Here is a 15,225-nt window from a genome sequence, read left to right as displayed (position 1 = left end):
TTTATAATGCATTATATTAAACTTCCTATTTTTATTAGTACGCAGTACACAGCCTATTAACATTCCAAATTCAGTCAGCATTAACAAAATAGTATTTCATTCTAACATGTTATAATTCAGTATGCTGGTGTAGAGCTCCCTCTCATGGCACCACAGAGAATCGCTCACATCCTGACCATAAAAACCCATTATAAGTGCACAAAACACACAAGCCATATACCATCAACTAAAATACATTTAATGTGTCATTTTTTTCTCCCCCCCCCCCCCCCCCCAGATATTTATGAAAGAGCAAATCCCATAAACATGACACATCCACAGTACTAAAACATTCTCAAGGCCTTCAGAGGGTTTTGGTAAAAACTTGAGACACATTCAATGAAATGCCAAAGTGTGTACATATATTTTTTTTCCCTTTTCTTTTTAATCATTAAGATATTTTACCAAAGCATACTCTTTACTTCAAGAGATGTATCTTCATTTTAAATGGCAAACCTTCTCATTCCTGGTGCTTTGCTAAAACAAGAAAAGTCACACAAGCAAAATTAGAAGCCCTTTCGTGCTATGCTATGCAAAATGCCCTTGCTTATTTCGCTACACTATGCCAATTCTAGCTAACCATGTCAAAGATTTGCATAGAGTAAACCAAGTCTCATCAACAGTTGTCGGCTGGTTTTAACTTGGCATGATCCAGGCAGTTTGTTATATACCTGTGATAATATCAATGCATAAAATACACCTGCGGTCTCTCTCCTGTATTTTCAAAGCTAATTCATGAGGTTTAAACGGTGCCATTTCAGCACCTATGAACCGTACCTTTAAAACAATAAAGCAGTAAAACCGTGAGAGGTGGTTAGGCAATAAGACACTGGAGGTGCATCCTACTGTTTCTGAGGACAGCGCATTGGTTCTATTAAAGCTCATGTTTAACACAGGCAGTTTACAAGCCATCTTAATTTAACTGTACAATAAAATTCACATTCTCAACATTTTAATTAAAATTGAATGAACAATGAATCATCACTCAGCAGTATCAATTTTCCTCAAATGTCTTTTTCTTAAAAAAAGGAATAAAATCAATACAAAAACAACATTATATTGTGTTCTTTTAATCTCATAAAGCCTAAAGTGTTTTAACGATTTTGTACAAAAAAAATAAAAAGAAATTGAAAAGAAAAATATGGCTCTGCACTTATAATAGAATGGCAGAAATATTTTTATATTTCAATGGCTCGGCAGTGATATAGTAAAAATAGTTTTTAGAAAAATTAAAAAGTACAGATAAAGTACATTTAAGTGGCTTAGTGGCATAACACATTTGAAATTAAATGCACTTCATAAAATCTTTATAATATCAATAAAATTCAATTTGTATTTTGTTTTTTTCCAGTGCTTTGGGAAGAGAAAAAGAAAGCCTATAACAATACACATATATTTTCTACATATTCAACTTCCTTCACTGTACAGCTCAAAAGCGGGATCAAATTTCAAGTTGATCCTGTTTTCCTCAAAGGCACCTTGGGCTGTATGAACTTCACTTTGGCAAATGGGGCTCACAGCTGTCAGCTTTATTTTACCGAGTGCCAGCATGGGCATTTGAGCCTTCGCTTCTTGAAGAATCTGGCCTTGGCTTTAAGGCATCTTAGTAGCAGTGTGTGTGGCAACAGGACTAATTTATGGTTAATTCATACTGCATTCTGCTGCACCGTCCACTGAACATACTGTCACACTAGCACCTGGTCTGGCCTGTAATACCAACCGAAGCCTGGCGTCATTGCTTTGTATTTAACAATGACAACAGCAGCTACATAAAAAAGCACGTGTAAATCTAATGATAGGGTGATATGGCAGGTTTCTTTTGATAGCTGTCTCTCCATGTTGGTGGAGAGTCATAACTGAGTATGGCCTAAACTGATCAATATGCAGAAAACATGTTTTTTCCTCTAATATTTTTCATGGACATTACAGGGCACTTTCAGAGAGACTTTTCCAGGACCCCAGTGTGATTAGTGGATAAGGACTTCGTTCAAAAAAATCATTCAAATTCAGACTGATTTGCTAATGAATCATTCAGACTGTTTTGTGAATCTTTTTGTCTGATTCATTTAAAAGAACAATTCACTCACAACTGACTAAAAGTCACATTATTTTGAATTAAGATTGTATTAATTTATTAATCTAAATTAAGAAAACAATTTCTTGATATTTTCCATGGATGTGTGAACCATTTTCTTCCTGCTTTTGGATAAACTGTCTAAGGATAAGCTGCCTTTGCATATTGCTCTGATACAGCAAGCATGGTGATGTGGCGGTAGCCTATATTTCTAGTGAAAAAACAAATCCTCCAAAAATCTCTTCTGTTTGGATTTAGAGGACATTAAGTGAGTGTGACAGTCTCACATGTGGGAAATGGCTGACATGTTAAAGCAGAAAAAAGATCATTCTACAGATAAAGAATGTGAGAGTGTAAGAGTGGTTCGGATGTAAAAGTTTACAGGGGATAGTTCACCCAAAATCATACACTCACCCTCATGTTGTTCTAAACAAAAGAAGATATTTTGAAGTAAGCTGGAAACCAAACAGTTTTAGCCATTGACTTCCATAGTATGAAAAAAAATCACTATGGAAGTCAATGGCTAAAACTGTTTGGTTTTCCAGAAGAAATAAATTTATATAGGTTTGTAACAACATGAGGCTGAGAAAATTGACAACAGGTTCATTTTTGGGTGAACTATGGCTTTATGGCAATCTGTATGTGTCTATGGACATATTTTTATACAAAACGTTCAATATAGGCCAATTCTCTGTGATAGAATTCAAGCATCTCAGTTCTGTTTGTTCAGTTAGTCTATATTGCATTTATCAACATATGCATATTTTCATTTCTGTGACAGTTGTGGAACAAAACTGTTGCATGATTTCACTAAAAACATGTTTCTTGTTTCACATGTCAAATAAAAAATTAGCTAAACTCTCGTTTCAGTGTGGCAGAGTGCATCAATATCGTACCTTTCCCTGTTAACAGTGTGCCAGACTAAATGCAACATCTGTGTGTGTGTATGTGTACATGTCGCATCATATGCACGTCGTGTAGCAACACCTAAGGCTGTCCAGGTCACAGTATGTCTGAGTCCTCAATGCTGAAGCTGCTACGGCGGCTGCTGTCCACAGAAGCCTCGGGGGACATGGCGGACAGCAGCGGGTCTCCTCCCAGCGGCGACAGGACCTCTTCCATCAGCAAGAAGCCCAGCTCGCTCTTCTTTCCCATGGACGCGACACCTACGCCAAACGAGCTGAGATCCCCAATGCCCCCCATGCCATCTTGATATCCTGGGATGCCTCCGTCGCACAAGTCCAGCGATTGGGCATAGTCAAAGTGCTGGGAGCTACCTACGGCTGGGTACTGCAGCGGGGGCTGGGGGTGAAGGTGCTGGTGGAGCTGAGTGTGAGGCTGGGGCTGCGGCTGACCCTGGTGCTGCTGATGCTGGGGGTAGTGAGGAGGGAGATGGGGCTGGTGTGAGAGATGGTTCTCCTCAGGGCTGCTCTCCTGCTTGATGAAGGGGTTATGAAGCTCAGTGTTGTTCAGACCGGATGGAGAGCTGCTGGGGAGGCCGTGCATCTGGGCCTGCCTCTCAAGCTCCTGAAGAATGAACACAAAAAAAATCAAAATTAAAATTACATGATCAGCTTACTATATTTCAAAATCTCATTTTTATGTATTTTAGTATAATTGATTTACTACAATTTTATGAATAGTTTGAATCAGTTTTACTTAGTATTTTCCATTTCAATTGTTTTTATTTCAGTTTTAGTCTTCGTTATTTTAGCATATCAGGTTAAACTAAATAAATATGAGAAATGCTGCCTTGACATCTAGCTGAAATAAAATAAGTATTTAATTTTATTTCTGTTAATATTTAAAGCAACAAAAATTTATATGTTTGTAGTTTTAGTTAACTACTCTATATTTTGTATTTACTTTTCCATGGCCATTTCCCCTATTTTTACATTTAGATTAACTCTAATTTAAATTTAATCTTTCAAATCACTAATAACTTAATGACACTGTAACATACTTTTTAGCAAATCTATTTTTCATACTCCATATTATAATGTTATGATGCCTAAATTCACTTGTAGCGTTCGAAATGACTGATTTAATTTTTAGTGTTTTAATTTTGTTGGACATAACGTAAAAGCAATGAACGGCCTAACAGTATCGGACTGAAATTTAATATTACGCATCCCTAATAATGCTCAAGCAACTTTTCTTATTATTATCAACGTTGAAAGCAGTTGTGCTGCTTAATATTTTTTTCAGTATTTCATGATGAACAGGAAGTTCAAAAGAACAGCATGTATTTATTTACTGTCACTTTTGATGAATTTAACACATCCTTGCTGAATAAACATTAATTTTATGGGGAAAAGAATTGATACACTTGCATAAACATGAAAACAAAATGGAAAAGCCTTACATTAAAGACATGTTAAATGATCATCTTGTTGCTGGGTCAACGGTTTTCCAGGCTGTAACAGACTATTATTCTTAGCGGATGCTTTAGGCCTTAGGTTTTATTTTGTGATAATGGCTGTCACGTAAATGCTGAATGAATGTTCACCTGAATGCGGAGCCACATCTGTTTGTTGGCCATCTCCATCCTCCTGAAGTTGTTCTCCACCTCTCTGGTTCTCTGGATGTCCTTCTGCATGCGTTTAATATACTCCACAGAGGCCCTTAGAATAGTGCCTTTATTCCAGCGTACATCCCTAAACACAAGATGTTAAGTGTTTATCAATGAATGTCTCCAAACAGAGCTGTCCTGCAAAATTCACATCTGGCCAGAATTCAATTAAATCATTTATTTGCTCAAATGAACAAAAACTTACAGGTCATTTGTTTTGGGGATCATGGTGCCCAACTCCTTAATTCGATCATTGATGTTAAACCTTCTCCTCCTTTCAACTAAATAATAAAAAACAGAGGTTGTTAGTACGGTTAACAATTAGTAGTATTAGGAGACTTTCAGCTCTGCAGCATGATTGCTTCCTTTTTGTCTGACCTTGACCATCATGTTTTTTTTTTGTTTGTTTTCTGACTCAATCTTTCAATAATGATGGGAAATGAGGTAGCCGGTACAGTCTCATTGCGTGTAAATTGTTTATGATGCTCAAGATATGGCACTATATACCATCTTAACCCAAATTATTTGGGAACAGGCCAAGCTTAGCAAAGCTTTGCAGAATTACTGTCTTATTGTACAACTCCAATACTTGTGAAATATCACAGGCAATTACATTTTAATGCCACGGCAGCAGGATCTGTCCAAGTTAACGATAGACCAAAGTGTAGTGCGCTGTCAGCTGAATTTGCTCGGAGGTTGTGGTGACAGGGGGTGTCAATGGCAGGGCACTAGCAGAGCAAGTGTACTTTAAACTGTGAACGGTTATAAACTGAAAGAAATGAGGGGGGAAAAGCGCATACTCACTCTGGTTATGGTTGTCTTTCTTCTGCCTCTCTTTAGCTACTGCACGAGCTTCAGCATCTTGCCAAAAACAAAAGGCAATACGTCAATCAACTAATTTGATCAACATGTTTTGCAATACATGCAAATGCAAAATTTCAGATTTTTTTGTAATAGTGGCAATCAGGGACATTTCCTTGGAACGGTGAAACTTTGCTTAAATTTTATCCAGCTGGTCTATGTAATAGTTTCTCTCATGTCTAACAATTGTAAAGTGATGTTGTTTGCAGTAGGCTCTGCTCAATTTTCTGTTGTTTTTATTACGTTAGTATGTCAACACATTATAAGAAAACTGTGCATAAGGTTTCTCAAGATGTTAACCATAAAAACAACACTGAAAATTGTAAGTACGATCTAACTTTCCCAGCAATTTCCCTTGTGACACTGATGTCTCGGTTGCGTCCCATAATTCATGTAAGTCGTATCACTTACAGTACAACCACTGTTAGTGGGTATACAGTAGCAAGTAAACATTTATATACTCTAAATGTGTTTTTCATGTTATATACCATTAATAAAGATAAGATACATTTAAATAGTGTTTGTATGTGCAGCAGTACTCTGTTTTGTATGACTCTACAGACTGTTCTACCTGACAGCTCTCTCTTGATGGCCAGGTTGGCAGGGCAGGAGTTGCTGGTCATGGCGATAGCTGATCCGGACATACCTGGCCCCATGTACACATCCAAATGGCTGCTGGACAGTGGAAGCTATAGTGCACAAAAGAGATATACGTTCATCTTGGTGAGTTGGAAGACAACAGCAGCATTTAAAGTTACAAAGACAAAATTTTCTTTGCATTACATAACATTTTTTTTTAAATATCACAGGTCCCAAAAAATACAGTATAAAAAAAGCAGTACAATTGTTTCCAACATTGATTAAAAATCAGCATATTAGAATGATTTCTAAAGGATTATGTGACACTGAAAATACTGCTTTGCTTCACAAGAATTAATTACATTTTAAAGTATATTAAAATAGAAAACATTTATTTTAAATTGCAATAATATTTCACACTATTATTTTGTGAAAGAATATTCAGTATTTTTTTTATCAAATAGATACAGCCTTGATGAGCATAAAAAACTTTATTGATCCAAACTTTTGAACTGCAGTGTATTGTACAGTAAAAATGTTTTCTCAGGTAACCTAAAATGTACATCATTTAGTTACATCAAGGGTCAAATCAAATATAAATAGCACATTAAAGTTAAAAGTTACACACTTTTTTGTGTGCGTGCTGTACAGGTCTGGTATAAAGAATGCTTTTGCTCAGGTGCCCGAAATGTCCACCCAATAGAGAATAGTTTTGCTCAGCAAGAAAACTCATTTGAGGGAACATTGCTCCCACGGGTCCTTAAATTTGATACAACTAAATTGAAGAGTTTTTAAGGTTTTTAAATACGTTAAATGGTATAAGAAATTATTTTTCAAATTGCCTTAAATAGATTTTTAAGAATTCTGCAGATACCTTGTAAATAGTCAAATAAAACTCTTTCCTTGATATTCGTTGATATTTGTGTATTGAAAATGTTTTTGATTGACATTTATGGTCTTTATTTTATTTGGGCTGGTTAAATAAATTTTCGGGCTACCAAAATCTGAAGAGTACCTGCCCGAAGGGCTATCAGGGATTTAGAAATTTTGCGAGCCCTGATGTTCTTACTGCCATCCAAACAGCTTTCTTTGCTGGACAAGATACAGCTAGTCTTGCAAATGGCATTTTTATGAAGCTATATTCAGCGTAACCCTGGTAAATCATCACAATCACTAGATACCCAATAAACATTCAGCTTATCTCCAAAGCAAAGCCATAAATGCTAGAGATACCGGAGATAAAACATAAAAAAATATCACTCTCGGCTATTGCTTCTGGGTGAGAGAAATGATTGACTATGCTCTTTCTTATCTAAGTCTTTATGGTTTTATTCCAGTTGTATCTTATATTCCATCTTAGTGTCTTAGTATAATTGTAAGCAAGCAAGCTCTGAGCTCGTAATGAGCCGTGACAGCTCAGATACCTTATCACAGAGGCTACTGTGAAGCATGAAGCCAAACAAACACAAATCAACAGTAAAAAGTCAGAGAGGCAAGCCCGTTATGCAAAGTGAAGCCGCTATTTCTGGTGAAACGCATGCCTGTCATCACCTTACGCCTTGTGTTTTTCAATACTTCAGTGAAGCAGGCCGTACTGGCATATCGAGAAAACAGAAATGGCTCTTTAAGCATTTCGAATGTGATAAATGAAGTGTATAAGAGAGGGTGTGAACTTGTGAACGCCGCTTCCCGACAAAAAATGGCAATGATTCAAAATATGTGTATGCACAATGCAAAGTGTTTGACGCCCTATTGGTTCTGGGAATTCCATCTCTAGAGGCTTTAATCACTGATCAAAGAAACAGTGATCAATGGAGAGACATGGTCAACAGGGTCAGAGGCGGCCTTTGCAGCCTCATTAGGACTCTGAACCCCCATGTCTCTTCTGACCTTTAAAATCCCTAATGTCCCTCCGAAAAAATATAGATTGCACACTAAATATTGAGCAAAGTGGCCGATGTCCCTTATATACATCAAATTTGAGATTATTCATCACGTCTGCATTTTTTAATGGCCGTATTACAAATCCACAAGGATTAGGGATTTAATTGTTCTGTGGATAAGCTTAATAAGGCCATTTATCAATGAAAACCTTTGCATACAGAAAAGCTGGTAGGGAAAATTGGCAACATACAGGACTAATTCAGGTAAATATGTTTCTGGCAAAAAACAGCAGCATTTACTTATGCATGATGATTCCTATATGCAGGAGACCAAATCAGAGAGTCTGGAACCAAAGATCAATCATTACAAAGGAGAACAGATCCCCAAGAATGCTGATCAATCGGAAAATCAATCAAATGCACTCACTCCATACTGTAAAATCAATACTATTAAAAAAGGCAATATAATTGAAATATAATAACAACAACAAGCACCTATGCTATCTAATAAATGCAAATTCTTTCATCAATTACTTGTCTTCCTTTTGTAGAACACATAATTTGAAGGCAACAGACATACTTTTTTCTATTCAATGAAAATCGGTGGGTTCCAAAACAACTTTGAACCCCACTGACTTGCATTGTTTGGACAGGTTTGGAATGCCATTTGGGTGAGTAAATGATAACAGAATTGTCATTTAGGGGTGAACTATGCCTTTAACAGTTGAAAAAGTTGTACTCAGTTGCTCTCCTGCAGGTCCACATAAACAACAGCCATAAACAACGAGCCATTTACTGATATATGAGCAAAGCATGCTACAAGCCTATGGCTAAATGTGTGTGGCAAGGTTACCGGTGTCCTTAAAGTGCCCAAGGCATGTGCTCTTTCTTTCTAGTCGCTCTAGTTTCCAGGAATACAACGCACAGAATGCAATACTAACCAACCCCCTCCCACCCAATTTCAGCCTGAAAGGAGAGTGATGGGCCTTACCAGCTGAATCTTCTCTCCATCGATAACCTCTACGATGGCATAAGTTTTATTTGTGTCTTTCATACTGGCCTCTGAATCTCTCATAGCTGCACACCCTTGTCGTTCACCCTCAACCTCCCCGGAGAGACTAACCTGAGCTGCACCGGGACCTTCTCTCTTCAACTTTCTCTTAACAACTAAACACTGAACTTTCCCCTATCTGGACTTTCAGCTTCCCCTCCCCTCCTCAGCACTCTCTCTCTCTCCCAAACCTCCCCCCCTGCTTCCCCACCTTCACGAAATGCCTTGTAAACAAGTTGAACTCTAACTGAGAGCGGCTTAATTGTTAATGTCGGGCAGTTACTTTAAATACAAAGCACAGTGCTCCCACTTTCCTGATTCCCAACACAATGTCTTTCCTTGAGTTAATCAGGCCACAATTTTAAGTCAATTAAACACTTTAAATACTTAAAACATTTTTCCCGAGACATGCTGAAGGAAGCTGGCAAGGTCCTAATATTGGCTATCCAATAAATCGAGCACAGAAAATTCAGCTGGCAAAGTTCTCGATGAGTCTAAACAGAAAATAAGTTGTTTTGAGGTCGCATGAGAGAAAAACAGTTGCATAATTTTTCTGAGACGGTGCTTTGCTATAATTAGACGTGACTTTTGGTAATCAGACAAAGATGCTTTTCATCCCTATAACCCTGATAAAAAGCAGCACAACAAATGGATCCAGTATAATTCCTCTATTGTTAATATACAAGGTTGCGGGGGTTTCAAAAATAGACCTATTCAGCGGCAATAAGACGCAGCCTGTACATCTTAAACAGGCACTATTCACTCAATTTCTACATACCTCCTGGGATTCGGCGATCTGTATTAGTCACAGGCGGTAATGTCAACGACTAAAAGGCCTGAACTGAGTGAAGTAGTTACTTACTGTGTTTGGCATCTGGATCATGGGGTCAATATAAGCCTGGATGTCATCATAACTGGACTGCAGGCTGATGATGTCATCAATAACCTCATCCATCTTGTCAAAAACAAATCCATAAGGAGAATTTTAGGCACCTTGTACATTTGCATTCTACACTTTTCTTTTGATTACTAACAATTTTCTCTATAAATTCTTCAAAATAAGACAACATCCAAAGGAAAGATTTTCTAGAAATTACCAATGAAAGATGTATTCCTCTTAACAGTCCTACAGACATTATCCTTATGTAGTTTAGCTCACAAAGGCTGTTAGTATGCCACAAGCACACATTCACTTAGGATCCCATAGGATTTGGTGGCACTGGGAGCAGAGGAAGGAAGGAAGGACCAAAGTCTGCTCTATTCCAAAGGGCCGTCCTGCCTAGGGTTCCCTGTCACTCTTTAATCTTAAATTATACCTCCATGGCCATAATTGGCCACTTAAACTCCAATGACAATGAAGTTAAGTTAGTTAACACCCTGACCTTTGTGTGCACTTGAGCAAATAACACCCACCAAAAAAAATCATAAATCAGGAACGGTATGATGTATGAGAGATGAGCAAGACTTTGTCATTTACTAAACGTTAGATTTCTGTGAACTCAAAGAGGAACCATGGTGCAAAGTATACAGATGCAAAAGATATACTAACTGTAAATTAAAGATCAACAAAATGAATCATGATGAATGTAAGCACATGTTATGGGAAAAGTGTTCATATCAAACATGCCTAGACATGATTATAACTACAACCGTGCTAAAATGAAGAAATGCTGAACTACCTCGTTTTCATGGCTGGAGCCGATGTTGAGCATGGCCATGGGACTGTTGGGTGCGCTGTTCCCAGCAGAGGTCATGAGCTGCTCAGTGCGCATGCAGGGAGAGGGCATGGTTGGTGGGACGGTTCCTGTCTGACCCTGGGGCATGGTGGGAGGAGAGGGCTGTACCAAGCTTGTGACCGCATGCACAGCCTGCTTGGTGGCGTATGTGGTGGACAGATACTCCTTGACTTGCTGCCGCTGAGACTGGCGAATGTGGTAGTCTGTGGGGTTCTCAAGATGGGTCTGCACCTGTAAACATATAATATAGCATGACATGACATAATATACTATAATAATAGTACACTGCTATCCAAAAGTTTGAGGTCAGTACAATTTTTAAAAAAGAAATACATTCAATTGATCAAAAGTGACAGTAAAGACAATTATAATGTTACAAAAGATTTCTATTTTGAATAAATGTTGTTCTTTTGAAATTGTCAAAGAATCCTAAATAAATGTAACGGTGATAATAAGAAATGTTTCTTGAGCACCAAATCAGCATATTAGAATGATTACTAAAGGATCAATTGACCCTGAAGACATAATAGTTGCTGAAAAAGCAGCTTTAACAATTAATCGCATCCAAAATAAACTTTTTGTTTACATAATATATGTGTGTGGACTGTGTATATTTATTATGTATATATAAATACACACACATACAGTATATATTTTAAATATATTTATTTTTACATGTATATATTTATATTCAGATCATTTATATTATATATAAATATTTTTTAATATATAAACATATATTTCTGAAATACATACATGAATGTGTGTGTGTATTTATATATAGGTAATAAATATACACAGTACGCACACACACACATACACATATTTCATAAACAAAAACATTTATTTTTGGATGTGATTAATCACGATTAATGGTTTGACAGCCCTATTTTAAAATATATTAAATACAATTGTTATAAATTGTAATACTAATCCACAACATTGCTGTTTTACTGTATTTTTGATCAAACAAATGCAGCCCTGGGTGAGCATAAGAGACTTCAAAAAAATGAAAGATTATACTAACTTCAAACTTTTGAATGGTAGTGGAACTATTTTTGACTGATATAAAAACTGTAAGAACACAATGACTTGCATTTTCTAAACCCACACATTGAGTATTAAACACAGTTTTAAAAAAATGTGTGCACCATCTGGCACCATCACGTCTCATGACTTACTCTTCCAGTGGAAAGTAGTTACTGTCACCACTGCACATTACAAATAAAATCAAGCCAAAGCCTCCAGGCTCAGCCAGCTATGTTTCAAAGCCACAGTTATAGATTGTTATGTAACTGTGGGGTATAAATCTAGGCATGTACGGGGCACACAGGTGCCAGAAAGAGTCTCCAGAGGTTCACTGAATCACACAGGCACCTGCAGATGGAGGTTCAGAATGGTTACGAGTTACGTGTGACCGGACTGGCCTCATTCTTTCACTTCAAAGCCAGACTGACTTTAACCGAGTGATTCAGGACACAAAACTGACAGGACACAAAACTGCAACAGATGTGCACTGATGATAAGAAAAATGGATTTAAGTGTTAATAAAACAACATTCTAGCAAGCATGCATATCAGCAAAACTGTGTCTGTATGCTGAAGGAAAATATTAGCCATAATACCACATTCCTGAATGAAAACAAGCCACAGGATTAGTGAATGAAAGCCTTTACACTTTAGCTCCTAAATTATTCAATCCCAGTCCAAGCAGTTTCACTTTAAGATTAACACATATGTTGGAGCAAGTAAAACTTTATTGGGCAGTTTTTACACACACAAGCTGTAAAGTGGGGACACTATCTGGGAGGACATTTCCCTGGTATTAAACCCGTCTATGAACGCTATGTAAAGGCATTTCAGGTAGGTCCAGTTGCTCTAAACGCTCATGAAATTACAGAAGGTTAGTTGTGGTTAGAAGTTTATCTCACATGGAGCTCTTCATTACATACTTTTATTCAATCTAGGAATGGTGGGGGTAAATGTCAGCTAAATGATACAGCACTGTGTGAAACAGGAGCTGCTGTTGCTTAATCCTGAGGTGACACATGGTTGGCTACATGGGAGGGCAGCAACAACATGCTAGTGGCACAAGTTATTGCCATTTACACTCGAGGAACATAACAGTGTAGCTATACATATATTATTTAAACTGAATTTAAATTAATCCTACCGTTAATACTTTTGGGGTCAGTAAGATTTGTTTTAATGTAATTAATAACTTTTTTCAGCATTTCAGGATGCAGTGAACTGATCAGTAAAGACATTTTTTACACAATATTTCTATTATAAATACATGTTATTTTGAACTTTATAAACAAAGAATCCTGAAAAAAAGTATCATGGTTTCCACAAAAATATTAAAGGGGTCATATGACATTGCTAAAAAGAACATTGTTTTGTGTATTTGGTGTAATGCAATGTTTATGTGGTTTAAGGTTAAAAAAACACATTATTTTCCACATACTGTACATTATGCTCCTCTATGCCCCGCCTTTCTGAAACGCGTCAATTTTTTCAAAGGTCATCGTTCTGAGAAGCGAGGCGTGCTGTGATTGGCCATCTATCCAGTGCGTTGTGATTGGCTGAATACCTCAAGCGTGAGACGGAAATGTTACGCCCCTCACCGTATTGTGATGCCCTGTCCCGGCGCGACGAGACAAAAACAATAAAACCCATTATAAACGAGGTATTTTTTGCATCCAGTGGGGACATAATTACTGATTATAATGACTTGTACTGTCTTTTTATGCATCGCGCCGCGTAAACATTACCATGTCTGCATTTGTGATCAGAGAAACGACAAACAACAAGCGCTACTCTACACAGCTCAAAACTCGCGTTTGAATCGTCAGTAGCAGAAATGTACTTTCAGGTTTTGCAAAGTTGGAATTGCCCCACTTTATGGAAACAGCCTTTGTGCAAGCCAGGATTGTAGGCTACTCTTCCAGGTTCAGGAAATAGTCCTCCGTAAAATGCGCTGCACACACTCTAATATTTGGGTTGAACTGTTCTGGAACAGTGTTGTAAATACAACTTAACCACTGACTTCTAGTTGTGTCCTCTTTTGGAAGCCCAAACAAAGTACATTCGCTTTCACAACGAAACACAGCGTCTCCACGACATGGCGCCGGCGGCAGCAGCAATTCTACAGCGAGAATAATAGTTCCGCCTTCTTTGCGTATACATTTGGGCGGTGCTTTGCAAATCTTCCCACATCGTGATGTAGACATGTGGGGATGTGTTTAAATGAGCCGTTTTAGGGGGATGTGGCAGAGTCTTAACTTTTATAAAGAATATCTCTTTGGTCTTGAGACTTTAGTCTTTGCAACTTCAGGGATCTTATCTATGCACAAACAGCTTGTAACACTCCAAAGAGAAAGGAAAACTTGAAATCGCATCATGACCCCTTTAAGCAGCTTAGAAAAGTTTCTTGAGCACCAAATAAGCATATTAGAACGATTTCAGAAGGATTCAGCTGTACCATTACAATAATAGATTACATTCTAAAACAGATTAATGTAGAAAACAGTTATTTTAAATTTCACACATTATCAAATTAATGCATTCTTGGTAAGACTTCTTTTAATAACATCTTACTGGCTTAATTTCTGTTTTTTAAGGTTTTTCAACATTGAAAGCAATAAGAAATTCTTTCGAGCACCGAATCAGCATATTAGAAAGATTTCAGAAAATTTCGCTTTGCAAAAAAAAAAAGGAATTTTTACATTTTAAACACAAATAAATTATCTTAAAGTATAACAATAACATCTCAATATGCATTCTATTTTATTATTATTAATTATATTAGTATTACTATTACTGTTTTTTATGAACTGTAAATTTCAAGTTGAAAATTCTAAATTTCGATACAAAATGCCAATCAAAATTATTGTCAGTCTCTTTCTCTAACGTCAACACTTCCTAAATCTGAAGTTCAGTTTGAATGATTCAGTTAATTTGTCAGAGATTACTGTCTAGGAGGAAGCTGAACAAATCTTAACAATGTTTCTGGTTACACAAACAAAGTTGTTGAGCAAGTAACTTGATTGAGAACAGAGACTTTATCTGTCTATTAAAGAGGAGCACAAAAAGCTTTACAGTTCCAAAAAAAAAAAAAAAAAAAAAAAACTGTGGGGCTTTTTATCAGGCTTTGAAATCAGAATGAAAAAAAAAAAAAAAGAAATCTGGAAAAAAAAAAAAAAAAACTTTATGTAGGAGCAATACAAAGTTTCATAACATCACACACGCAAACTCAAAATTTCACATGTGCACGCTGAGCACAGAATTGCTTGCTTTAAACTAACTGATAACAATCAAGGAAAACAATGGCACACAGAAGCATGTCACCTGTAAGAGTGTCTTCCTGTGTGTTATCTCTAAATAAGTTGTGTCACACCGGCCCCTGTTTTCTGCCTTTTTCCTCTTAGC

General features: G+C 37.0%; 1 protein-coding gene across 4 annotated transcripts in view; it reads right to left on the bottom strand.

The window, feature by feature from the left end:
• Positions 1-218: 218 nt before the first annotated feature.
• LOC306855087 (transcription factor EB-like) overlaps positions 219-15,225 on the bottom strand; it is a 39,236-nt gene continuing 24,229 nt past the window's right edge. The window contains exons 4-10 of one of the 4 annotated variants that reach the window (XM_079393531.1): positions 10,739-11,026; positions 9,922-10,014; positions 6,118-6,235; positions 5,490-5,546; positions 4,891-4,966; positions 4,623-4,770; positions 219-3,640 (exon numbers count right to left, since the gene is read on the bottom strand). In XM_079393531.1, coding sequence (XP_079249657.1) covers positions 3,116-3,640; positions 4,623-4,770; positions 4,891-4,966; positions 5,490-5,546; positions 6,118-6,235; positions 9,922-10,014; positions 10,739-11,026 — 1,305 coding nt within the window. In that variant the 3' untranslated portion in view covers positions 219-3,115. The remainder of the gene's footprint in view (positions 3,641-4,622; positions 4,771-4,890; positions 4,967-5,489; positions 5,547-6,117; positions 6,236-9,921; positions 10,015-10,738; positions 11,027-15,225) is intronic. The other 3 variants (XM_079393533.1, XM_079393534.1, XM_079393532.1) reach the window with 3 other exon arrangements.

This window comes from Barbus barbus, assembly GCF_936440315.1.
Source record: "Barbus barbus genome assembly, chromosome: 35".
Lineage (NCBI taxonomy): Eukaryota > Metazoa > Chordata > Actinopteri > Cypriniformes > Cyprinidae > Barbus > Barbus barbus.
Note: the sequence above shows the minus strand (reverse complement) of the source record. Positions and strands in the feature narration are given on the sequence as shown.